Below are 26,825 nucleotides of genomic sequence, written 5' to 3'. Positions count from 1 at the left end.
AAGAGAAATACAAGCAGATGTCCATACATTTAATTTATATGAATGTTTATAGCAGCTTATTGGTAGTAGCTGAAATCTGGAAACATGTCCCTCATGTCCCTCAACTTCTGAATTGATAACAAATCGTGGTACAGTAAAGTCCTCACTTAGTGTCGTCAATAAGTTCTGCGACTTTAGCGAAATGGCATATAATGAAACCAGTTTATCACAGGCTATCTGATATAAACAAGAGTTAAGTTCCTGTGGCATCTCAGCGTTATAAGAAAAGACGTTGAATGAAATGACATTACTTGAGTACCTGCTGCTGTGTATCCACATAATGGAATACTCCTCCGAGTAAAAAGGAATGAACGATTAATACATGCTACAACGTGAATAAATCCCAAAATAATTATGCTGAGTGAAAGAAGCCAGATAAATAGGACACATGTGGGAATGATTCCATTATATAAAAATCTAGGAAATGCCAACTAATGTGTAGTGACCACAGATCAATCGTTGCCTGGGAGGGGTAAGGGGAGGTACTATGAGGGACAAAAGGAAAATTTGGGACTGAGAAATCTGTTATTTTGATTGTATTCGATTAGCGGTCAATAAAGCTGTTTTAGAGGTTTTAAAAAAAGAGGTTAAAAATGCAAGGTAAGGACAGTATGATTTCTAAATAAAATGTTTAAGCCGTACAGAAAAAATTCTGAATGTTGTCCATGCATCCGTAAGTATGTATGTAATCGTTTTTAAAGAATGACAAGGAGCCCTGGCCGGTGTGGCTCGGGTGATTGAGTGTTGTCCCGTGGACCCATGGTTGCCGGTTCTATTCCCAGTCAGGGCATGTACCCGGGTTGCAGGTTTGATCCCTGGTCAGGGTGCACACGGGAAGCAACTTATCGGCTTCTCTTTCATATCAATGTTTCTTTCTCTCCCCCTACCTCTCCCTTCCTCTCTCTAAAATCAATAATAACACATTTTAAAAAGAATTTAAAAATATAAGAATGACAAGGATAGGGACAGTGGATTATACCTTTGGGCAGAAGGGGGAGAGAGATGATTATAAGAGATGCTAGATTGTGCTTTATTGCCTTTTAAACAAAGACCCCTGGGAAGAGATCCAAGACACTGGTTGGACCCCTTTGGGGTCCCGGTGGAAGATACAGTACCCTCCTCAGAAGATGCTTTTGCCCAAACTGTTTGCTGCCACCCAGGGCTGATGGGGACTTAAGGTGTTGTTCACGGGCACCAAGGGAGCCCAAGGAACCATCTCTCACGCGTCTGACACGCGTGGCCCCATCTCATTTCATCTTCATATCTGGGGAGCCAGTGACCTTTCCAAATACAAGTCAGGCCTATGTTCCTCTCCTTGGGCCACCCCCTCCCCACAGTTCCTCATCACAGAGTATAAAATGCAAACACCTCACCAAGGCCCCTACAAGTAGCCTGCCTCTCCTCCAGCCACTGTTCCTCTAACATACTGAGCACCATCCTGCCCCAGGGCCTTTGCATGGGCTGGGCCCTCTGTCAGGACCACTAACCTGGATTTCCACACAGCTTAATCCTTCTTGCCACTCTGATTTCTCTCAAAATCACCTCCTCAGGGAGCCATCACTGTCCACCCCCGACTATTTTTACCTGATTCCCCAGTGGACCACAGGCCCCGGGGTGGCAGGGACAGGGACTCTTGTTCTCGCCATGCAGGAGGGGGGTTAATATTGGTTGACTTCACAGCTGAATGAGACAATCTGTAGTGACATGATCAGTGGCCACCTGGGAACAAGGGCACAGGGAGAGACTGCAGAAGGGAGCAGGGAAATGTTCACCTCAGTGTGGTGACGGCTCCGGTGCAACCAGGGGAGCCATGGGCAGTGGCAGCTGGTCCAGGGCTAACCCCCGAACCTGTCTCCAAGGCCTCCTTTTCTCTAACTCTTCAGTGAGCTGACAGCAGCCCCGCCTTGGCTCACTTCTTTCCTATAACATTTCTAGAGACAACGCAGCCCATGTGCCCTTCTCACTGCATTTCTGTTATGTCTGCAGAGAGCTATTTAAAGAGAAATACTTAAAAATTGAGTCCTATTTTCAAAACGAGATGGCATGTACTTATATTCACATACACCCACATACACTGGGAAACAGGATGAAAACACACGAGCATGAGGGCAGCCATCTTTGCCAGCTGGGGCTATTGGTGGTTTTCATTTTCTTGGTTACAATCAGTGGAACTTTGTGTAAAAAAAGGAAACATCAGCTTATGTTATTATGAGGAGGTAATGGGCTGGCCTTTCCTCTGAAGTGTGGGGACTTTTACCGGAGTTCATGATGAGGCCAAAGCTACCTTCCAGCCTTTGCAGGGGGACGGCAGGGGAGAGGAGAGATGGCCCACCCCTCTTCGCCCATGCCTGGAGCAACCGCACCCCATAAACCCGGAGTGAGCTGCACCAGTATCCCAGAGGCTGTGCCCAGGCCAGGATGCTCCCAGGGGCTGGGGCTGGGCCTGGCCAGTGGGAGGGGCCTCCACACAGCCTGGTGCCCCCACCCCCATATTAGGTCGAATACTGTCCCCTCAAATTCATAACCCCTGGGAACCTCAAAAAGAAAACTTATTTGGAAAGAGGGCCTTTGCAGACGTAGTTAGTTGAGATGAGGTTGTCCTAGAATAGAGTGAGCCCTGAATCCCATAACCAGCACCCATAGAGACACACATACAGAGAAGACTCGATATGAAGGTGGAGGCAGACTGGAGCCATAGTCCACAATCCAAGGAACGCCAGAAGCTGGGAGAGCCCAGGACAGAACCCCTCACAGCCTCAGAATCAGTCTGCCCACACCCCCAGACAGGACATTTGAGGCTGAATGTTCGATATGGCTTTATTTTCTGATCATCCGACTGCGTCCCACATCCAGCCTGAGCTCTGAACAGTCAGTGGCCTGAGCCACCCTGGGGAGGGAGGGCACTAGCTGGGCAATCCCAGATGGTGCACCCACCAGTCACATGTGGGGAAAGGTGAGTTTCCCTCCTCCCACCCCATCCAACTTCCCATCTTGTGGCATGAGCCCCCAGAGGTGGTCAAGCATTTGGTGAAGTCTTTGGGGCAGTGGGTCCTCTGGGCAGGGTGGAGGAGGAACGAGGCAGAACCTGTGGCCCCCACGCTGACCTCTCCTGAGACCTGGCTTAGCCAACAGCCGGGGCCCGGAAGGGTGGAGGACAGGACAGCCGCAAGTGCCCAGGGACTGCTTTGGCAAAGGTGGGAGACTGAGGTGGAGGCAGACAAGAGCGCCCAGAAGAGCCCAGTTAGTCCCTCCTGCTGGCGGGCTTTGGGGAAGGGGCAACAGCAGGCTGGGTGGGGAATGGGAGAGCCGTCCTCTTGCCCCTTTACACCACTTCAGACCTCCATGGTGAGCCTGGAGCCCCTCCTTCCCGGTCCTGACCCTCCCCTTAGCATTTAACACTTGCTTGATTATATTGCTCACGAATTGGTACACCTGCATCTCCCTGAGGTCCACTGTGCTGGAAGCCTTCTCTCCACCGAGAGAAGCTCACGCCCATGAGGCACCTGGTTTGTGGAGTGCGGGCTTGGTTGAGGCTCGCAGAGCCCACACCTTCCCCCTCTGGATCCCACCGACGAATCTTCTCCAGCCAACACTCTGCCCTGACGCCCCCACCAGGCCCCAACATGGATTTCACTCCCCCAGGACACATCACACCCTCCTTTTCAGATGAGGAAATGGCTCAGTTGGGCTAAGAAGTGAGTTCGCAGAGGGGCCAGAGCCTCCAGCCCAGGGCCCCTCCTCCAGGGCCTCCGTGAGCACTGCCTCTGGAGCCTGGGGCCTCCAAAGGCACCCGGTTTCCCTTTGGGAGCCAGGGGTTGGGAGCCCAGGAGCCAAGAGAGAAGACGCCTGGGGAGATGCTGGCATTCCCTAGGGCGCAGTGAAAGGGAGCAGAGGCCAGAGAAGCCCCAGTGATGGGAACAACGCAGGGGCCCTGCAGGAGGGCAACGGAGGGGGGGGTGGGGCTCCAGGTCTTCAGGGCACCAACTGCCCAATGGGGCTTCTGGGAGACATGTGCCTCAGCCCTGGCCCAGGGAGGAGACATAACCTTCCAAGGCTGGAGCTACAAGCTGGGGACCCGGAGGCTGGTGCTGCCCTCTTCAGATCAACATGAAGAGAACATCCGGGACACTGAGGGGGATGGAGACAGCGTGGAGGACAAATGCAGAGCCAGTGCCAGCCGTGGTCGGCATCATGAGTAGGAGTGACCCCAAGGCTGTGCCGGACAAATTTCCTTTCACAGCACGGTTTAGCGCCTGAGGGCCGAAGAGCCATCTCCCGGGCCAGAGGCTCAGCCACCGCTTGTTCCCAAGTCCGTGGTCTGGCCCCAGAACTCTACCAAATGCTCCTCCAAGGGAGTTCGAAGGACAAACAAGAGAAAGAACCCCCTAAATCCTCAAGAGCAACACAGAAAAGCTCTGTAATTCGGGGTTTCGGTGAGCCCCTGCAGGCCAAGGGTGGTGGTGAGGGTGGCAGGCAGGGGCCCATGGTGCTGGCAGGGCCTCATCACTGTGTCTTGGCCTTCAGAAGTAGTCTCTGAACTGTTTTGTACAGGAGGTCGAAGTGCTGGAGGCAGTGGGAGGGCGTAAGTGAGGTCAGGAGTGAGGGCAGGGACAAATCCCACCAAGGAAGGCCCAGAGACTGTAGATCACATGCTTCTAGGCAGGATGGGGGCGAGGACTCACCTGGTCAGGTCACCCTCCCACCTGAGCCCTGTGAGCTCACCTGGACCGCTGTATAGGCCATGCCGAGGTAGGCGCCGATGCAGACTGCCAGGAGCAGGTCGAAAATGGCTGGTTTGACCCTGGAGGGAGAGGAGCCAGAGGTCAAGAGAGGGGGTGAAACTGGCCACTCCCTGGCTGTCCTGTGGACCACAGTCCCCTGGATGGTAACCCAGGGGGACAAGGGCTCCTGGTCCAGAGCAGCTCACCTGTAGGCATTCATCACCTGCTTCAGCTGGTCGTAGAAGACAAACTCGGGGTCCCTGGGAGAGAGTGGGTTCTCAGTGGACTCGCCCCGACAGCCGGGCCCCCAGAGAGCAGACCACCCGGAGGCCCCACAAGCCCAGGGACATGGAGGGAGCACCCTATGTGCGTGTCTCCCCGAGGCTGCCACTATTCCTCCTGGGAAAGGAGTCCTTTATTCTGAAATACCATCTTTCCTATTGCTTTTCTGGTGCTGAAACAATCTTTAAAAATGGAACACGGGGACCGCAGAAACTTGACTGGTCTCGGAAGTATTTCTATAGAGGGTGGGTGACCATGGCCCGAGAATCAGGACCCTGGCTTCGGCGGTGGAACCACTTTGAGCCTCAGTTTCTTCTAAGCGCTCTGCTTCCGGGAGTGCCATGACTCGGATGGAAGGTGGAGGCCAGCAAGGGCAATGAGCAGTCTGGGGACATCTCCGGCCCATGGACACCCACAGGTGCCTCTCCTATCACAGCCCCTGAGGTGCCTGCTCAGTTCAGCTTGGGAGCCTTGAGCAGAAAAAAAGATAAAACTCAGGGGGCCCACGGTGAGGAGGAGCACCCTAAGGGCAGACAGGGACCGGGGTACAAGCCACCTGCGGCCTAGAGCACGAAAGGATCAGAGGGTGGGTGGAGGTTAGGGCTGCCAGATAAAACACAGGAGATCAGTTCTCTGCAGATTCAGATAAATAGGGAACAGGCTTTTAGGGTAAGTATATCCAAGCATTTCATGGGACACACACTAAAAAACAATTTGCTGTTTTATCTGGAACTCAAAATTAACTAGTACCCAGTACTTTTTTACTTATCATTTAAATTTTCATCCGGTATTTTATTTATTTGCTCACTCTGGCACTGGGGGCGGTATAGAAGACTCTAGAAGAGCATGCTCACTGGCCAGCCACACTTCATGAGCCTGTGACAGGGTGGGGGCCGTCTGCGCCTCACCGTTTGTCAGCCTTGATGTGGTGCTGCTTCACCTCCTTCAGGTAGCGGCTCAGGTAGTGCTCCAGCGTGTTGAGGAATGTGCCATCTTTGTCCACCAACTGGGCAGCCCGGGGCTGGTTGGTGAGCCAGTCCATCACCGAGTCCAGCTGTTCCTGCTGGATCTGCTGTGAGGAACATGGCCATGGTCAAGGGACCCCTTCCTACCACTGCCCCAGGACCCTGCCCACCCAGCCCAGCGGTTACCATCTGCTCTGTGAAGACAGGCATGTCCGGGGGGGTCCCCTGCAAAGAGAGGAAGGACAGGCTCTCAGTCCCGACCCACCTGGTGCACTGGGATGGAGGGCTTGAAGCCACCGGTGGGGTCTCACCTTCTCAGTCAGGTTGTAGATGACTCGAGTCAGGGCCTCTGCGATGAGCCTTGTGTTGCGGGTCAGGGTTTTAGAGTCAACCCGGGACCTTCAGGGTGGATTTGGGAAAAAAATCTAATCTATATATATTTGGAATCAGCATCATTTATAATCACCAAAAATCAAGAGCAACCATATATCTAATGATAATAAAAATAAGAAAAGACACAGCCTCCTTGGGCAGGGCGGGCACCTCTCCACACCTCAGATTCTGCTTTAAAATTTAGGGTGACCCTGCCCTCCTTGAAAGGCTGCCCAGCACCCATGGGGGTTATCTGCAGGTACAGAGAAGCTAGCCTGGCTCCCTGTGTCTGCCTGAAATGACTGGACCCTTCTGAGCCTCAGTTTCCTCATCTGGAACGTGGGTGGTCAGAGAACCTGCCTGCATGGGCTGTTGAAGGCAGTTAACACCAAGCAGTTAGGGTCAAATATCCCCCCCAAAGTCAGACCCACCCGAACCTGGGAAGGTGACCTGATTTGGGAGTAGGATCTTTATAGATGTGATTAGTTAGGATGAGGTCACACTAAAGTAGGGTGGTTCCACATGCAATGGCGGATGTCCTCCTAAGAGGAAAATTTGTAACAAAAGAGACACAGATTGGGGTGATGCAGTCACAGCCAAGGGACACCAGGGATCATGGGCAACACAGACCCGAAAAGAGGAACGCTGGAGGCAAAACGTCACTGATCCAAGTGGGTGTGAGATGCTGGGACCACCCTGGGAGGGGAGAGCAGCAGGGGAAGGTGGCTCACTCACTCTCCGGGCTCTGTTCCTCTTTTCCTCCAACTCTCAGCTTCCTCTGCCCTGGAACACCCTTCTCCTGACTCATGTCCCTTGGTTTCAGTGCCACCTCCTCCAAGAAGCCCTCCAGCCCCAGGACCAGCCGATGCTCCCGCTGTGCCTGTTCTCACTCTCTGGGTCTTGCCTGTCACCAGGCTGGGCTGAACCCCATCCAGGACCACCTTTTCATTCCCCCAGCTGATGCGTGTCCAGTAGCTAGGACGTTGCTCAGGGTTGGCCAATGAGAGGGCACAGGCAGACTGTCCCAGGCTCGGGGTTTGGCAGCCAATACCCCCAGCCCCACTGGGGGCTGCCATGCTAGCAGGGGGAACTAATGGGATGTGAGGTCCTAAAACAACGGAAGCCAGAGGTAACAGCGCCACAGAGAAAAGAGTGAGAAAGTAGTTGGTGGGAGGGCTCCCAAGGAAGATGAGGGGCCTGGGAGACAGGGCACAGCTCGCCAGGTGGCAGCACAGCCATGCAAAGGCCTGGGGGCAGAAGCCACAGGTGCTCAGGGTCTAAAAGTCATGCATAGGAGCTGGAGGTGGGGGAAAGCCACTTGCTGTGTCCTCCCCGTCCCCAGCACCCTCTTGCTGAGTAAGCACAGGTGAGCCACACTCCTGTTTCTTGAGCTGCCAGGCTAGTGCCAGCCCCTCCCCCCAACCCACAGGGCAGGATTGCTCCCTCCAGGCTCCCATGTCTACTGCCAGCCCCCTACTCTGGAAGAATAGTTTTGTTCGTAGGACCCAGATGACAGAAAGACAGCTATGAGATACAGTGGGAGGCCTGGGGCCGCACTCACCGCACATCCATAATGCTGCTGCGCTGGCCATCACGGTGGCTCTCCAGGTGGGACAGGGTGAAGGCAGGCAGCCGGCGGATGGCGAAGCGCTCGTGCTCCCAGGCCAGGATGTCCTCTGCCAGGTTGATCTTCTTGTGCACCATCGAGAAGCGCACCTCCGGGAACTGGTGAGCAGCCACCTGCGTGGGAGGGCGTCGTCAGGGAGTCCGCCCACTGCCCTGGGGTCCCGGCCACACCCAACAAGTCTGCAGAGGGACATCTCGCACTGAGTTCATTCTACCAATGTTCACAGGATCCTGAGACCAAGAGGGCCCCATGTCCCTCCCCAAACCTCCCCCATTTAGAAACGGGAGAAAACCCACTTGCCTCCCAGGAAGCCAACGGAGGCTCACTCAAGGTCCCAGGGTTTGCAAAGTGCCTGGTCTGATGCCTGGCCGGTGGTGGACACTAGCTAACAAGGGACAGTAGGGCAGATATCCCAGCCTGGCCCCGAGTCCCTTGTGATATACTGCTGCCCTTGTCAGGGCCTCTGGGGGCCTGTCTCTGAAATGGGCACGTGCCCAGCATGGGGTCAAGCTGCTGCCTGGAGGGCTCCTTTGTCACCAGGGGCACCTACCATCTCCAGCTCCCGCAGGAAGGTGTGCTGCAGCGTCCCCTCCCTGGGCGGCTTGGACACGTGCAGGTGCAGGCTATTCCCCCGGCCCACGGTGTCCAGGCAGAGGACGAAAGCCACATTGTCCTGGAGCAGGCTGGAATCTGTGGAAACAGGAGGAGCTGACCGGGGTCGGGGGAGAGCCAAGGTTATGACCACATAACCTGGGAAAGCTGGGGGCCACTAACCTGTGTGGTCCAGGTTGTCTTCTAACCAGCGCTTGGTCCCCTGATAGTTAAATTTGCCCCCTCCAGACGCAAAGAACAGGAGATTATACCTGATGGGGAGAGCAGAGGTGTCAGCTTTGGCAGATACGTGTCCAAGTCCTCAACAAGGAGGAGATGGTCTCCCCCAAGTGCAAAATCCTGACCAGCCCTTAGGGCAGGGCTTCCCCATTGCCCACTTCTGGCATCAGCACCGGGTCATCCCCGTGTGGGGCCATCCCTGGCACCCTGGTGTACTGAGCCGCTTCCATCCACTCGATGCCAGGAGCATGCCCAGTTGTGACAACCACAGATGTCCTCAGACACAGTCCAGTATCCCCTAGGGCAGAGTCACCCTGGGTGGGAACCGCTGTTCCAGAGGCTTCTCTGAGCTCTCAAAACCAGGCGACAACCTGGTTTCAACCGCCAAGGAAATAGACCAGAAAGAAAAGGTGAAAGGAACCCAGCACTGCTTTTCCTGAAGCAGGACTGAAGCCAGGCTGTCACCAAAGACCATATCCCAGGCCTCCCTTATCCTCCACCGCACCCATCCCACCGGGGCCACAGCAGTCCTTACAGGAGAGAAAAGACAGAAAGAGAGAGGAGATGTGAGGAAGGAGACAGAGACTGGAGTTACGCAGCCACAGCCAAGAAATTCTGAGGACTGCAGGTCGCTCCCAGGAGTTGGGGAAGGCAGGAAGGACCCTGCCCCGGAGCCTTAGTGGGGAGCATGGCCTGTGACAAGTTGATCTAGGCCTCTGGCCTCCTGAACTGGGAGCGTAAATGTTTGCTATTTCAGCTTCTGTGTGTGGTGCTTGGTGACAACAGTTCTAGGAGACTGACACTCTCGCTGGGCCCCTTTCTGCCCCAGGGCAGCGTGGTGTGCGGGTGAATAAACCAAGGACAACCCAGCCCAGTGTCCACAGTGCCAAGAGCAGGAAACTAGTTTAAGTGACTATTTTTAGAGTGTTTCGATTGTTACTTGCAGCTGAAAGCATCCCCAACACTTGCCGGGACTAACAGCAGCCGGGCCTCCTGGGCAGGATTCCAGGGGATGAATGTGGGAGGGGCCTGGCCTATGGTAGCCATCAATAGAGACACTGTTATTCCTGGGGTTGGAACTGTACCCGGGCCACAAGGCGTAACCAGTGTGGCCCAATCAGCACGTGGCCCCACCTGGCCCTCAGCCCCTCCCTCCTGACCATCACTTACGCAGCATGGGTGCGCTTGTAGGTGTATAGCCTGGAGAAGAGGCGGGCGAGCTCCAGCAGCACGGAGATGCCACTCCCGTTGGAGTCTGCGCCATGTGACAGCCACTGTGGACGAGCAAGACAAGACCAGCCGTCACCTCCCACCGGCCACACACGGCACCTCATTACCCTCCTCCCACAGCACTCTGCCCGTGCAGTCTTGTCCCAGTCCACATTTAGAGCAGACCTGGGATGGCTACCCTCCTCTGCTTAGAACCCCAGACTGACAGTACCTCAATGTCCTGGAGGATGAGCGCCTGAACACTTGACGCTATTCTGCGTCTCCTTGCCCACTGCAACTTGCCCTGTGCAGGGCAGGGAGCTGTGCCACCAGGGCTGCCTCCACCCAGCAGCCTCAGCATGTGCACTCGGACCCACTCCCTTCACTAAGGGGGGAGCTGGTGCAGGTTCTCCCCCCGCCAGCCCACCAGCCCTCTGCGCCTTCCCTCAACTCATCTGGGTTCTGTGACTGAAAGCAGTACCCCAATGGGGCAATGACTATTTCCTGGGGAAAGAAAGAAATCCTGGATTCCATAATGGCTCAGGACTCTCCCCAGGTCACAATCTATTAACCAACACATAAGTGTATCAACAGAAGTAAAATTCATGGGGAAGAAGACCATGATGCTCAGCAAGAGGAGCCAGACACCAAAGGCCACAGAGTGTGTGATTCCATTTATGTGAAATGTCCAGACTGCTAATAGGGATGGGGATGAAGGAATGTTCTGGAATTAGATAGTGGAGATGGTTATACAACCTCGTGACTATATTAAAAACCACTGAATTGTATGCTTTAAAAGAGTGAATTTTACATTATGGGAATTATATTTTTTAAAAAATTTTTTTTTTTAATTTCAGAGACAGAAATTAGGACGAAAGTGTCTAAAAAGGAATAATGAACAAGTTGAGAAGTGTTCTCAGCTAACTGTTCAGAGCCTGTCTCTGGGCCCCGGCTGGTCCAGGTGTTCTCAAGGATGGCCTTGGCCTTCCAGGTGGTGTGGCCCCTGGAACAGCTGTCCCTGGTCTGTGGCACAGTCAAAAGCTCACACAAGGCTGCAGGTCTACCCACTATCAGCTCCCTGTTTGGTTCAGCTGGTTGTTCTTCCAAAGCAAGACTTTCTTGACAAAGGAAGCAGATTTACACTTTGGCCCCAATCTCGCCATGCTGGGAGCACTGAGAGGTGGCCCAGGGATGCCTGCAGCCTGCGGGAAGGGCTCAGTGCACCTCAGACTTCTCTCCTCAGAGAAGCCGGCCTGCAAGGCCAGCCCTGGGCGATGTCTGGGATTCTGGGGGCTCCCACCACTCTCACTGATGGGGGGCTCCCGGGCATAACCTGTCTGTGCCAACACATGACTCATGCTGTGCACATGCTCTCCTCCAGATTCTGGATCTCGGACTTGCCAGGCAGAGGGCCCTGTATGATCGGCCCCCAGTGTACCTGGGCACTGGGTCTCTATGAGCCCCTGGGGACTACACCTCACATGCATGGTCACTTCTTGTTTTGGGGGAGTAAGTGAGTGCTGTGGACTCTGGAAGCTGTTCCTTGTCCCCACCCCGACCTGCCCCACGCACTTTGTCCCTGGCTCAGTATGTCTCTGCACAAACGTGGCCGTGAGGACACCCATCTGCTGAGCCCTGGGGAACTCTCAGTGAGTTATTGACGGAGTCTCTTGGAGACCCTGACAGACACGCCGGGCTCTATTCCAGGCCCAGCCACCTATCTGCCATGGAACCCTGTCCATGAGACCCGCCCTGGTTTCGCCTGTCTCAGCTGGAAGGTGACACCCACCCTGCAGGGTCAAGAGGAGCTGAGGTAATGCCTAAGGGGCTCTCAGAGTGGGCGCTGCTCCTCTGACCACAGCTGCTGTCCACAGACAGCCGCTTCTGCGTCTGAGCTGGGCTGAGCAGTGTGGGAGGAAAGGCACCCACCTCCCCTCCTGAGGCGAGCGTATACGTACAGGAGCCACTCCAAAGGCATCGTAGTGAGCCACAATGACGATGGTGGGAAGGTCCTCTCCACCCAGGCCCGTCAGCCGTCCCTGTGGAGAGACAATCTGTGAAGCGGCCAGCCAGCTGGGGTTCTGACCACCAGAACAGTCCAGGCTTCCCCCACCCAGTAGGCCGGGGGTAGGAGAGTATTTTTAGCTTTGCTAGCTCTATGGTCTGTCATAACTTGTCAGTTGTGGGTGACCTGTGAATAAATGGGCGTGGCCAGGTGCCAATGAAACTTAATAGAAATCGGCTGAAGGCTAGACTTGGCCAAGGGCTGCAGTTTGCTGATCACAGCTCTAGCTACAGGAATCTGTGCTATCTTCTTAGTGTGCTTCTCCCCCTGAACACCAAGCCTACCCTTCAAAGGCTGAGCTCCAAGCCACTGTTTTGAAGGGCAGAGCACTGTTGATAAGGAGAAATGGTGCAGTCAGGAATGGAGCCCCAAGAGCCCCAGTGCAGGTCCCAGCACTGGCTGGGGACAGTGGGAGGGAGGCCAAGCACCCCCACTTCCTCCCTGCCCTCTGCTTCCCATGTGAATAATAGGAATTGCAGAGGACTCATGGCAGCACAGACATTTTCAGAACCAAAGGCCATGGCAACCAGGCTGGCAGGTTGGAACAGAGCCTCAAATGTGAGAGGGGCCCAACTGGCGTGGCTCAGTGGCTGAGCGTCAACCTGTGAACCAGGAGGTCACCTGTTCAATTCCCAGTCAGGACACATGCTCGGGTTTCAGGCTCGATCCCCAGTGTGGGGGGTGCAGGAGGCAGCCAATCAATGATTCTCTCTCGTCATGGATGTTTCTATCTCTCCCTCTCCCTTCCTCTCTGAAATCAATAAAAATATTTTTTTTAAAAAATGTGAAAGGGGGAGCTTGGGGGAGGAGACCAAGATGGCGGCGTAGGAAAACACCGGAGACCGCTGCCGCAAACAACCATTTCAAAAATACAACTAAAAGACTGAACGGACATCACCCAGAACCACAGGAAGGCTGGCTGAAGAGAGACTCTACAACTAGAAGGAAAGAGAACAGCAAATCGAGGCTCAGAGGCGGCGCAGTGTGGAAAATACAAAGGTACCGAGGTGCGCGCGCAAAGCAGGCTGGTGGCTGAGGGCGCGGTTGTCGTTTTCTGTCGGGAGTGAGTCTCAGACTCTGGGCTCCAGATCCGGGCGAGTCTCTAGGGACCCAGACTCAAACGGGAGAAGCGGGATTATCCGGCATCAGTTGGAACCTGAGGGCAGCTTTCTCTCCGAAGTTTGCAGCGGCTGCCGGGGTTCTGAGAAGCAGAGCCTCTGGGAACGGGACTGAGCGTGGCCATAACAGCCATTTGCCGATCGCCTCAGGCAAAGGCTGGATTAGCGCCTCCCCAGAAGGCAGACGTTTTCCATACAGCTGATTCCTATAGCCAGTCGGCCTGGTGGTCAAACCCCTCTAGTGTTAACTACAATTAAGGCTTGGCTAGAACAAGACTGCGCACAGAGACCACAAGGGGGTGCACCAAGAAAGCATAAAAGATGCGGAGACAAAAAAACATGACAGAAATGGAGGATATGGAGCTAAGAATCGCAATTTTGAGGGCTTGCCATAAATTTGTGCAGAGCCTCACGAAAACTAATGAGACCCTCGATGCTACGATAAAGAAATTAGAAAGTAAGCATACACGGACTGAAATAAAGAATATTATACCCAATAGCAGACCAGAGGAGCACAATAATCAAACCAAAGATTCGACAAAAAACACCCAATTGGAAAAGCAAAATGAAAAAAGAATCCGAAAGTGTGAAGATAGTGTAAGGAGCCTCTGGGACAGTTTCAAGCGTACCAACATCAGAATAATAGGGGTGCCAGAAGATGAAAGACAGCAAGATATTGAAAACCTATTTCAAGAAATAATGGCAGAAAACTTCCCCCATCTGGAGAAAGAAATGGACTTACAGGTCCAAGAAGCGCAGAGAACCCCAAACAAAAGGAATCCAAAGAGGACCACACCAAGACACATCATCATTAAAATGCCAAGAGCAAAAGACAAAGAGAAAATCTTAAAAGCAGCAAGAGAAAGAGGCTCAATTACCTACAAGGGAATACCCATACGACTGTCAGCTGATTTCTCAACAGAAACTTTGCAGGCCAGAAGGGAATGGCAAGAAATATTCAAAGTGCTGAATACCAAGAACCTACAACCAAGATTACTTTATCCAGCAAAGCTATCATTCAGAATTGAAGGTCAGATAAAGAGCTTCACAGATAAGGAAAAGCTAAAGGAGTTCATCACTGCCAAACCAGTATTATATGAAATGCTGAAAGGTATCCTTTAAGAAGAGGAAGAAGAAGAAAAAGGTAAAGATACAAATTATGAACAACAAACATGCATCTATCAACAAATGAATCTAAGAATCAAGTGAATAAATAACCTGATGTACAGAATGAACTGGTGATAATAGAATCAGGGACATAGAAAGGGAATAGACTGACTATTCTTGGGGGGAAAAGGGGTGTGAGAGATGCGGGAAGTGACTGGACAAAAATCATGCACCTATGGATGAACACAGTGGGTGGGGAGTGAGGGTGGAGGGTGGGGTGGGAGCTGGAAGGAGGGGAGTTATGGGGGGAAAAAAGAGGAACAAATGTAATAATCTGAACAATAAAGATTTAATTAAAAAAAACAAACAAAAAAAAAAAAATGTGAAAGGGACCCACCAGACCCCCAGTGGCTCCATCTGCTGTGACCCCGAGAGTCTGATAACAAGGACTGTGGCCAGTACAGGTTTTCTCTGCCCCAATCACCACCATCTCTTATGCAACTTTAAAACACGTATTCATCTGAGTATTGGATCAATTGCTCAGAGGCTGCAGCAGCCTCCCTTATCCTGGATCGGCCTGCCAGCCCTGCTAGCTGCCGTGCCTCTTCCCCCCGTCTCTGCAGGAATCCAGTCCTCTCCTCACTGCCACTTCACTTGGCTCCAGGCCTCAGCCTGGACATTCCTGAGTGACCCTCTGAAATGCGAGAGGAATTCAAGGGAAATTACAGAAAGGCATGGGATTCTTGATTGACTTTGTTTTTCTGTTGATCCTCACCAGAGGATATTCCCCCCATGATTTTTAGAGAAAGTGAAAGGGAGGGAGGGAGAGAACATCCATGTGTGACACACTGATTGGTTTATTCCCACACACACCTCGACCCGGGCTGGGAACGAACCTGCAACCCAGGTGCATGCCCTTGACTGGGAATCAAACCTGCAACCCTTTGGTGCGCAGGCCAACACCTACTACTGTGGACACCGGCCAGGGCTCAACTGATTTTGTGTGTTAAACACCTCTAAGGCAGACTCACTTAGTCCGGGAGGCAGAGGAGTGGCTGCACCCCAACTTTTACCAGAGTCTGCACACTGACATGGGGGCAGTGCCAAGCAGCCTGGCACCATCTGGTGTAAGTCCCTGGGAATTTGGGCCTACAGAAGCCCCATTAATACAGAAGGCAGTGCCTGGCCCAAGCAGAGGGCGGGGAGACCAGTATGCTCAGCTGCAATGGGCCTAACTGGGCAGCAGGCACCAGGGCGGGCTCTGAGGAGACAGTGGTCTCAGCACCCCCCATCTCAGGGGCTCGGCACAGGAACAGGGCTGGCACTCACCTCCACACTGGTGATGAGCCAGTCACTCAAGGCCTTGCTCTGGACCCCGCTGGTGACCATCTGGAAGCCATTGGCAGTGGCAGTGTGGAGCAGCACTGGGGACAGGAGCAGTGAGTGGTCAATCCAAGGGTCCCCCGACCACAGCCAGCACTCTCATCACCCCCACACCCTGGACCCTAGATAGTCAGTCTATGCAAAGCTGCATAGAGAACTGACCACACGAACTAGAATGCAAGGCGATGACTGGACATGGAAAAGAGCCTGGGTGTCCAGGATAAGGGCTGGTGAAAGTCACCCCAACCCCAAGCAGGCAGAGAGCGCCCTCACTCTGCAATACCCTGGGCCTCTATTCCAAATTCACAGAGGCACGTTCACGTCCCCTGACCCAGCCCCCATGAAGATGGTCACCCTAGAGGTGAGCCAGAAACAGGAGTCTCCTATCAGATGGCCATGATCCACCAGCCCATCCCCAAAGGCCCTAATAGCCTAAGCTCCCCAAGATTTGGAACTCACTTGCTCATGACCAGACACAAGGCAGCGCCATCTTTGCTCACTGTGGATGTTTGCCACTTGCCAATTTAAATAAGCATTTTTCCATGCTGCTAAAATTCTACCCTGATGTCATTTTTAATGGCTGCATAATATTCCACTAAGTAGACGATTCCTCCCCTCTTCAGCTCTAACTGGAAATTTAGGTCTTTCCAAAATTCACTCTTCTGCTGCCACAATGCAGACAGATGCTATCAAGACTTTGATCTAAACCAGGGGTTGACAACCTTTTTCTATAAAGCCAGAGAGGCAGTATTTTCTGCTCTGCTCTGCCATAGCCATTCAACTGTGCTGCCATGAAAGCCACCATAGACAATACATAAACAAATGGACACAGCAGAGCGGAAATAAAACTTTCTTTACACAGACAGACAGCTAAAAGCTGTGGTTTGTCAATCCCCAATCTAGCATCTCATGCAGCTAATCACCTGGCCAGGAGGATCAAACCTTTGTCTACAGCTTAAACACATACTGCCAGACTGCTTCCCCAGGGAGCTGGGCCAAGTCTCCCAGTGTGGACAAGCCCTCCTGCCTTGCCCACTCCTGTCAGTTCTGAATATAGTGGGGCCTTGACTTATGAGTGTCCCGATTAACGAGTTTTTTGAGATACAAGCCGTCTCTCGGCCGATTTTTTGCTTTGAGTTGCGAGCTAAAATTCGGGTTATGAGCCAGCTTCAGATACCCCACCGCTAGTTGGCGCAGCGAACATCACAGTGAATGCCACAACATCAGCCCAGCATCACGTGTCTCACTCGTTCACTGTTGATTTGACATACGAGTAATTTGAGTTACGAGCTCCGTCACGGAACGAATTAAACTCGTAAGTCAAGGCCCCACTGTATGTTTCTCCTGTTACACCTGCTGTTTCGATAGGTGAGAACAGAGGGTCAGGTGGTTCCTTTCAGCTGCATTTCTTTGACTAATTTTGCTATCTCACTCCCAACAGTGAACCACTCCTGCTCCCAGCTCACCACTCCCGCTCCCAGCTCACCACAGCATCCCCAGTCCATGGCATAGGAGGAAGGTTTTCTCCTCCTCCCAAGAATGTTGCTGACCCACCCTGATGTGTTCAGCAGGAAGGACAGAGAAAACTGAATAGATGCCATGTTTTCCATAAACATCCGGAGGCTGAAGACAGAAAACACCTCCCTCCAAATTAGTAGCTCTCAAAGCTTTTGTTTGCCTGAAAATCAGTGGTGGGATAAGGTGGGGGCTATCAAATGCAGAGTCCTGGCCCCCAGCCCTGAGACTGTGACACAGCAGGTCTGGGGCAGGGCCTGGTAACTTGCACTGTTAGGCATGGGTAATGTGCTAAGGGTTTCAGAAGTGGCACAGTGTGACCCTGGACCTCAACAGGGAAGGCTCCCCATGAACCCGCTCGGCTCTTGCAGCCCCCACACCTTCGGCAGCAGAGGCAGAGCCCTGGGAGGCAGAGGCAGCCTGAGTCTGCTCATAGATGGAGAGCAGGGCCTCGTCTTCCACAGCGAAGTACACAGGAACAATGGTCTCCATGGCCAGCATCTCAGGCTCAATCTCCATGAATTGCTGTGGAAGAGACACACGGTTAGGTGACTAATGGCCTGGGGGGTGCCCAGTGGCTGTCCCTGGAGGGCAGATAGGCCAGGCCTGAAAGAATGCCTCCACTGAGGCAGCTAACGAGGCTAGGATTGCACCAGAGAAGAGGAAGGGGCAAGAAGGAGACAGGAAAGTGCGACGAAGACGGAGGGACAGGTGAGGTGTGGTGGTGCCCAGGGGCCCCCTGGATGGTACCCAGCAGGGAGGAAGTGGGCTGGGAGAACAGACACTGGAGCCAGCCAGGCTGGGGTCAGGTCTGGTGTTACCATCCTGCGCTCACTGGCCATCACATCCTTAGCAGTAAGTGGGCATAAACTGCATGCCTGGCATTGAGCTGGCTCTTGGAAAATGTGGGCTGCTGACCCTACCCAACCCCCACTGCCCCACACCCCCTTCTCATGTGCAAAGCATCTTTACCGCAGAATCTTGGGGGATCCTATCAGACCCTGTTCATTCAAAGCAAACCTCTGCCCCTCAGCACTGCTGACATCAGGTCTGGGTCACTCTCTGTGGGGGCCTGTCCTGGGCACTGTGGGGTGTTGAACAGTACCCCTGGTGGCATCCACCTGATGCCAAAAGCACCTCCAGTTGTGACAACCACAGATGTCCCCAGACATTACCCAGTATCCCCTGCAGAGTCACTCCAGGGGGTCAGGGACCAATGATGAAGGGGGACAGGAAGCATTTGCTTCCTGAAGAACAAGGGCCCAAGGGCTCAGGGAAATGGCTGCCACACAGCTGACTCCAAATCCAGTGTCCCCTTTTCCACAGAAGCTTCTGGACCCTGGCCTGTACAGAAGGTGGGGAATGGGCGCTCACCCGAATGACGTCCTGGGGCACGGCCGCCATGGCCCGTGGCAGGATGATGACCACGGCGCCAGCCAACTGCCGTAGAGCCTTCTGGTACTGCTCGTAGGAGAAGTCTAGCAACCGCATGAGCACGCAGCGGCGGCTCAACACATCTGCATCGATGGTTCGAGCCTCCGTGTTGAGCACTGCATTCCGTGTGCCTAGGGGGGAGCCAAAGGGTGGGGTGCTCCCTCAGCAGGGTCCAAAACCCTTGCCCAGAGAACACCGACTCAGTAACCCCCAGAGTCCCACCAGCCCTCTGCCCACATGCCCCAAAACGTGTCGGCCATGGCCAGCATCCCACTTGCATTGAATGCAGTGCCCACTTGAACCCTGGAGCGTTGCAGGAGGCCTTTTGAGAACCAAATGAAAGCTGAGACTTTCCCCTGGACAAATCCACAGGCCGGCCCTCCCCCGACTCCCAGAATCCTAGGGCAAACCCAAACTCTGGGCCTGGCTAACCTGAGCCCGGTGGCCCTGTCCTGCCCTCTCTGACACCCTCCTACCAGGTACCTCCTTCCCTCCAGGGCTCTAACATTGCCTTGATCGTTAATCCTCTAGGCGGGGCTCAGCACCATCTAGCCTAGCATGTTTATGGCTATTCCTCTAATTAACCCTTTGCACTCCGAACCATTCTGGACATTGGCTACCAGCTACTCGACGCTACTTTGCAGCAGAAACGTGGATTTACAGACCCTCGTATTATTTAGTATAATTTTGGAACCAAGTAACGTATTATAATGATATTGGACTTATATGAATTGGGTGACATCGAGGAATGTATATTTGCAAAAAAAACCAATATTTTATTGTTTATAATTTTGTACAGTATAAGTTTTGTAAGACTCCCCAATATGCATTGCAGGCTGATTAGTGCATGTTTGACAGTAATAAGTGGTTTGACGCCTGCCACCAGGTGTTTTCCTGTTAGAACACACAATGCAGTCCCGTTTTCTTTGTCCCACATGGGGAATATGTAGTTTATTGTTTAATCCGACACAAAACCCGCTGACATTTCTTGTATATATCTTAGTAATTTTACGATATTTTGATTTAATTTCTTGTGCCATTTCAAGATAAAACTTCAGGGAAACATGCATGTCTCAAAAAGTTGCGTTGAAATAACTCAATTCCCCGTAATCACTAATAAACTGCAATGTCCCCTGAGAGGGGACATCCGAGTGATATGCTAGAATTCCGATGTCCCCTGAGAGGGGACAGCGGAGTGCAAAGGGTTAAACTGGATTCAGGGGACAGAGACCTCATTCACTGCAAAGTAAAACCAACACAGTCACTTATGTACTGACAGATTCATGTGTTGTTGTTGTTTTTTCTATTCTTATTTATTTCAGAGAGGAAGGGAGAGGGAGAGAGAGATAGAAACATCAATGATGAGAGAGAATCATTGATCGGCTGCCTCCTGCACGCCCCCTACTGGGGATCGAGCCCGCAACCCGGGCATGTGCCCTTGACCAGAATCGAACCTGGGACCCTTCAGTCCGCAGGCGGACACTCTATCCACTAAGCCAAACCAGCTAGGGCTGTCCCGACAGATTGTTGATGAACACCAGCCAGGAGAACAAATGAACAAACGCTAAGTCCCCCAGTGACCCTCAAAGGTTCCAGAAATGCCAGGATCCCTCCCACTCAGCACAGTAGATATTAGGGTCGGGTTGTTCTCTGTGGGGGGCTGTCCTGGGCACTGTGGGGAGTTGAGTAGCATCCTTGGCCCCCACCTATTCGATGCCAGGAGCACCCCCAGTTGTGACAACAAATGGATGTTCCTAGACATCTCCAAGTGTTACCCCAGGTAGAAACTTCTCGCTGCTCTACACTCAATTGCCATATTCGGCCTCTCTTCTAAGAGCTCAAGAAAGATCCAGGGACTCAGGGAAGAAGGGAGAGGCTGAGTCTTGGCCTGGACCCTGGCCACTCACAAGCTTCCCACAGGCAGCTGAATCCCCACCCCGACCTGATCACAAGTGGCGGGTCAGAACCAGGAAGCCGCAGAGAGCTTTCCTAAGGCCAGCCCCTTGGGCGCACAGCATGTGAACGCTGTCCTGGAATTTCTGCTGGAGAAAGGCGTCCCAAAGAAGTCCTTTTGAGGTTAAAATGCTGGACTGTGGAGGGGCAATACGTCTACATAGCTCCCCTCAGCTACACGGAACGGAACATAGTAGCAGGCCCTTGGGGGTCATCTTTTCTCTTAAATCCTCACTTCAGGGCATGCTTAGAGAGAGGAAGGGAGAGAGAGAGAAACATCAACGTGAAAGAGAAACATCAATTGGCTGCCCTCTGTACGTGCCCGACCAGGCATCAAACTGGCAACCCTTTGGTGCACAGAACGATGCTCAACCAACTGAGCCACACCAGCCAGGCAAGGGAGCCATCTTTTCCAATGAAATGGTGGGTAAGGGGGCTCAGTCAGCATCCCAATGTCAGAGCCACCTACATGCTGCCGGAAAGCTGCCAGAAATCCCAATTCTTATATTAAATCACCCCAATTGTAAAGGCAGCAAGGAGTCCAGAACATTTCACATGCTGCAGGCTGACCCAGGCTGAAGCAAGCAAGTAAACCCTAACCCCATGAGGGCTGGATGGAGCCCCCAGAGCCTCCAGTTTGAGACCCACACAGTGAGCACGGAGGACACAGAGAAGGGATCTGGCATCCCCAGGGGAGCCAGCCCTCAGCCATTCTGGAGGTGGAAGAAGCTCAGGGGAAGCGCCACCCATGCACTCACAGATGCAGACCTATGCTAGGCGACACTAAGCCCAGGCTCGGGGCCAGGAGCCTAGATCCTGCCTCTGCTTTCCAGGAATGAGCTCTTTGGGAAAGCGAGCAAGCAGACGAAGGCTTGCTTCCAATGGCGTGCCCTAGGAGGATGGTGGGGAGAGGAGGCTGGTGGACACCGAGAGACAGCACCCCAGGTGGGAACAGGGAGGGCCATCTCTGGCAGGGGGCCTGCGACCAAGGAGTAAAGGTGGGCCATATGCCCTGGGCCAGGGGTACCCTGCCTCCACCCCCAATCCTCTGGGGAACTTCTCTCTGCTTTAAGCAGGGGAGGGCAGCAAAGACCTTCAGGATGCCCTTGAAAGTCTTGAAATGCTCAGAAGGCCCCTCCCCCATGCCCCACCTATTTTTGGGCCCTCCGCCTCCCAGAGGTGGCTCAACCGTCACCTCAGGGGTGGGGACATGAAGGGCAGCCTGTGGAGCCTTCTGTGTGTATCTCCTCACTGGGCCTGGTGCTCCTACAGGGCAGGAATCAGGACCCAGTTTCCAGAGGGAGGAAGCAAGGCTAGAGAAGGAGGGGGGGGGGGGGCGGGATAAGAGGAAGGCCAGGGACTGTCCCCCAGACTCTGAGCACCCCAAGGGCAGAGACCATCTTTACTGATATGAAGTTAAAGCCAGCACAGCCTCCTACATCCCTGCTCTAGACCAGCAGAGGTTCAGGCTTGGTAGGGGGCACTGGACACCGGAACAGAGGTTGCTGGTTCCCACTATGGAGCCTGAAAACTTTTCTATCGAGGACCAAGGAGCAATTCTCTTGCCTGGCTGGGCTGTAGCGGCTCTGTCATGACTACTCAGTTCTGCTGTCAGAAACACATCAACTAGTGCGTGTGGTTGTGTGCCAATAAAACTTTACTTACAACAATGGCTAACGGGCCAATCCTAGGTAAAAAGCCCTGGCAAGTCTGCCCAGCATGGTGCTGGGGTACTAACACCCCCACCTCCTAGGGCCTTGCTGAGCCACAGTGCACCAGCACAAAGCAAGCGCTGTTAAAGCAGCAGTCGACCTCAGAAAGGCCAGAGTCCACCTGGTAGGGGGTGGGCCACACCTGTGGCCCTGTACCTGGTATATTTCCCTCAGGACTATTCACAGCAGCACAAAGAGCACACGCCTTTCCTTCCGGGGCAGCTGCCCAGCCCCGTTTCTTAACAGGAGTGACAGGAAGTTGGGAAACGAGAGACTCTGAGCCAGGATTGCACCAGAGGTGGGGAGCCTGGGGCGTGCACTCTAGGAGAGGGCGTGCAAGACACTGGGGAGACTGCACTCAGCAGTGACCTAGCCGACCAGTTCTCAAAGGCACCACTGGCAGGGAGAGACTCGGGGCTTCTTCTGGCCACACCAAGTCTTTCTGCTGCTGCTGAAGAAGAAGTAGCAATGCCTCAGACCCCTGAGGAGCCTCCCCTCCACCAACCATCCCACCAGCTTCTCCCCAGGCAGCAGTGGTCTGCCCAACATCTGAGCCAGGGATATTGCAGGGTGTGTGGGGTGTGGACATATAAGCCCCACTGGCAGAGCCTCATTCAAGTTTCTCAAGCCAGACCTCTGTCTCCCTGCTCTGCAGATAAGCAGCACTTGGCTAACATGGGTGGGTGCCCCACCAGGCACCCTCCAATCACCCTGGGACCCAGAGTTTGTATAAATGCCTCATAGAGGGCGGGAGGTGTCTGTGTTTCTCACTAGGAGCAACAAAGACAGGGGTCAAGAAAGGGGGTATGTGGAGGGAGATACCAAGTAAAAAAAAAAAGAACGGGAGGGAATCCCAGGGTCAGGAGCAAAGGACTTAGAAAAGGGCGGGAAAGGGGAAAAAGCTAAGGGAAAGGAGAGGAGGCCGGGGAGAGAGGTCACCTAGGATCTGCAATGGAGGGACATGGAGAGCATGGCTCTGCATTCAGAAAGATGGTGCCTTGGCACCTGTTTGCTCCACAAATTCAGCCAGCATTTCCTGGGTGGGTTTGGAGGGGAGAAAGGAGGCCACATCAGGTGCAAGCAGGACAGTGCTGAAAGGGCCAGAGGAAACCTGGGGGTGTCTCAGCTGTCCAAGGGGCCAGAGAGAGAAGCTGGGTGTGTTGAGAGGGGCAGGACAGGAGGCTCTTGGCAAGGCTTCTGAGTGTGAGTCGTTTGCGTTGGGACAGATGACAGGTGTGAGTTGAAGGAACTGAGACTCAGGGTCTGGAGAAATCGGTTATATTGAGTTTTAGGATCTGGGCCTTCTGGACTGTGGATTCCTCTGGGAAACCAATGAAAACTCTAGACCAGGATGGCAGCCACCTGTCACACGTGATTATGTGACTTTATTACAATTAAATAACAGTGAAAATCTCCTTCTGTGGCATGAGCCACATCTCAATTGCCCAGTGGCCACCTGGGGCTGGTGGCTCCGTACAAGTGAAAGCACAGAACCCGTCCACCGTCACAAAAGGTCCACTGTACAGACTGGTCAGACCCTTCCCCCAGGAGAATGTCAATGCACAGAAACGTGCCCACAGATTAGAGCTCCTGGTCTCTCCCCCCCCCCCCCCCCCCCCCTACTCCTCCAGAGCCTGAGGCCTCGGCTTCAGAACCATCATGGAAACCCCAAGTGTCTCCCCTCAGCACCGGGGCCGGATCTTTCTCTGTGTGGGGCCGCGCTGGGCACTGTGAGGTGATAAGCAGTATACCTGACCCCCACCCAAAGCACCCCCAGAATGACCATCCTAAAGTCATCACCCAATGAACCCTGGGTTGACAACCACTGCTCTGAACAGAAAGAGCATAACTTTGTGGCGAGGAGGGATCTGAGGGGAAGTCTGGACGGGTCTCCAGAGCCTGAGGCTCTCCAAAGGCCTGGTAGGGCTTGGGGCCTCAGGGGTTGCAGGTCGGCCTGAGATGGTCTAACAGGAGAGGGCAGTCGATGAGAACTGAGGCAGACCCCTTAGGGACAGGGGACCAAGAGAACTGGAGAGGGAGGCTCCTTTATAAGAAGTCAGGCTTTGACTTGCAGGGACCTAAAGAGACAGGCTGGGACAGGCTGGAAGAGAAACCAGAGGCCAGAAGGTTCTGGAACAACAGATACAGGCATGTAGTTGGGAAGAGACCAGGGAACGTAGGATAACTTGGGCAATGGGGTCAGAAGGTGAAGAAGCAGAAGTGGGGGAGCAAGGAGCTGTGCAGGCCCAGGAATCAGAGACAACACAGAAATCCTGGAGAGAGGTAGCAAGTGGAGTTCCAGGAAGCTGGGGGTGAGGAAGATGAACTGAGGCGTGTAAATACCAAAGGAGAGGTCAGGACATGGGGTCCAAGGGACCCTCAGGACCCTAAGGCATGGGGCTAGACGGGGGAAGTGGAGTCGGGCTAAGGAATTCTGAGGAATCTGGCTCATGAGCGGGGACCTGGGAGAGCTCAGAGCCTGGAGAGAAACGGGCCCTGACCTGGGGCCAGGCCTTGGTTAAGGTTCGGGTTCGGGTTGGCGATCTGTGCTCTGGGGTCCCGAGGTGAGCAGAATGTGGAGGCTGCACCAAGAGCACGGAGGTACCCAGGGGCTGTGGAAAGCAGGGCCTGGATGGAACAGCACGTTGGGCGGCTCACCGGGCAGACCCTAGCGAGGTGGCTCACCTCCAAATCCACCAGGCCAGAGGGCGAAGCTCTGGGAGCAGAGCATGGCCCAGTGGGGATGGCCGCGGGGGTGCCCCAGGGAGGCACATCCTGGGCAACGCGACGCTGGCCCCGCTGGGAATTGGAGAGGGGACGCGGGGACCCAGGAGCAGAGGGAGCTTAGCTTGCGCGTCGGAGGGCTCTGGGACAGGCAGCCCTTGTCAAGGACGGGAAGGTGTGGGAGCCGGCGCGGGGGGACTCCTGGGGCACCGGGCGGAGAGCTGGGGGCCTAGCGGAGGTCCGGGCATCCACGCTCTGACTCGCATGGGCCTAGGTGAGGGTCTGGCAGCTGGACAGGCCGGAGAGGAGGGTCCTAGGGCCCGGGAAGCAGAGACCCGGCTGAGGGAAGGGGGCATCTCGGCTCGGGGAAGGCCGAGAGGAGGCCGGCTGAGCCAGGGGCCGAGGGGTGCGGTGGAGGGGAGGCGGGGACCCGGGGGAGGAGAGGAGGGAGGCCGGGGTCCACGCACCGTAGGGCTGCCCTTGCAGGTCGTACTGCTGCATGCGGTAGACGGTGAACTCGTGCGCCGCATCGGCGGCGGGCAGCGGCGGCGCCACCAGCAGCAACACGGCGGGCAGGAAGACGATGAAGCCGAGCGGCAGGCACGACGCCTTCAGCATGTTCTCCAGCACCTCGCCCGCTTCCTCCAGCATCCTGGCCGGCGGGGGAGCCGCGCAGAGCGGCGGCTTGAACGGGACAGCGGCGGCAGCGGCGGCGGCGGCTCCCGCAGACTCACCTCCACACGGGTAGCTGCCGGGGTCCTGCGGACGCAGCGCCGGGCAGCCCGGGCCCGCCCCGGGGTCCTGCGGGCACTGCTGCGGACCGCCCCGCGCCGCCGCGCTGCCTCCTGGGAGGTGTACTTCTCACGGAGCGCGCGAAGCCACCTGGGAGTTGTAGGCCCGCTCATTTACTCCAAAATGCTAGCTGGGGTGGGCTGTTTGGCCAAAACTGCTAAACTTTCTCATAAACTCCAAGTCAGGAAATACGGAGACTTAAAAAAGAACTGTCTGAAGTGGAACTTATTTACACCCTGTCTTTGCTGTGGGAGGAGGGGGAGGTGACTGCGGATGTAGAACTTGACCTTGAACCGAGCAAAAAGTTGGTAACGTAGGGAGGGGCCTGTTTGGTGCGCTGGGTCTCCTGGGAGTTGTAGTCTCATTAAGCAAGCACAGGGGATCATTGAAGCTGTAGTCTTCCTGGCAGAAGTCTAAAAAATTCACTTAAAACTTCCAAGGAATGTAGATGTTAAACTTCCATGAGGGCGAAGACTTTGGTCTGCTTTGTGCATTGATGTATTCCCGGAACCTAATAGAAAGCCTGTCACGCAATGGGTGAGCTATATAATTTTGGGATGAATGAATGTAGAAATCATTGAAGGTTCCTAAAGGGATGACGTAACGGATTATGGGACTTGTAGTCTGGAACCTGAAGTTCGTGCAGGGATTGGTGACATGCTTATTCATTTTGGGGTCATAATCATAGTAAAAAATTATTCATCAGAAATTGAAATTTAACTGTGCGTCCCAAGTTTGTATTTTCTAATCTGGCCACCCTAAGAACCCCCTGTCTCGGGGCCAGGGATCTTGAGAAGCATGAGTACTCATACCCACTAGTACAGATGGAAAGACTGAGGTCACAGGGTGAAGAATACAACAGCCCTGGCCCACAACGTGTTGACATCCCAGGCTCTGTCTGATAGGGTGGCATTTGTGTTGATTAACAGGATTGGGTTCAAATCCCAGCCCCTCCACTTCCCATCTGTGTAACCTT

General features: G+C 54.1%; 1 protein-coding gene across 3 annotated transcripts; it reads right to left on the bottom strand.

Annotated features, from left to right (window-relative positions):
* Positions 1-2,838: 2,838 nt before the first annotated feature.
* On the bottom strand, positions 2,839-25,800 carry NCLN (nicalin). 3 transcript variants are annotated; one of them, XM_070415765.1, is made up of 15 exons: positions 25,525-25,800; positions 18,609-18,799; positions 17,615-17,759; positions 15,666-15,760; positions 12,005-12,085; positions 10,008-10,111; positions 8,781-8,869; positions 8,557-8,696; positions 7,941-8,119; positions 6,319-6,406; positions 6,194-6,232; positions 5,951-6,114; positions 4,967-5,020; positions 4,762-4,840; positions 2,839-4,602 (listed from the first exon to the last, which is right to left on the bottom strand). In XM_070415765.1, the coding sequence occupies exons 1-15, from the start codon at positions 25,706-25,708 to the stop codon at positions 4,543-4,545; spliced, it is 1,692 nt and encodes a 563-aa protein (XP_070271866.1). In that variant the 5' UTR covers positions 25,709-25,800; the 3' UTR covers positions 2,839-4,542. The 3 variants fall into 3 exon arrangements, with proteins under 3 accessions (XP_070271866.1, XP_070271868.1, XP_070271869.1); XM_070415767.1 differs by having other exon boundaries at positions 5,951-6,111; XM_070415768.1 differs by lacking the exon at positions 4,967-5,020.
* Between the last annotated feature and the right edge of the window lie 1,025 nt (positions 25,801-26,825).

Source organism: Myotis yumanensis, unplaced genomic scaffold (assembly GCF_028538775.1).
Source record: "Myotis yumanensis isolate MYYU_CA2020_CCGP unplaced genomic scaffold, mMyoYum1.0.hap1 SCAF_5, whole genome shotgun sequence".
NCBI classification, from domain to species: Eukaryota; Metazoa; Chordata; class Mammalia; order Chiroptera; family Vespertilionidae; genus Myotis; species Myotis yumanensis.
The sequence above is the reverse complement of the archived record's forward strand: the minus strand, read 5'-3'. Positions and strand labels throughout refer to the sequence as shown.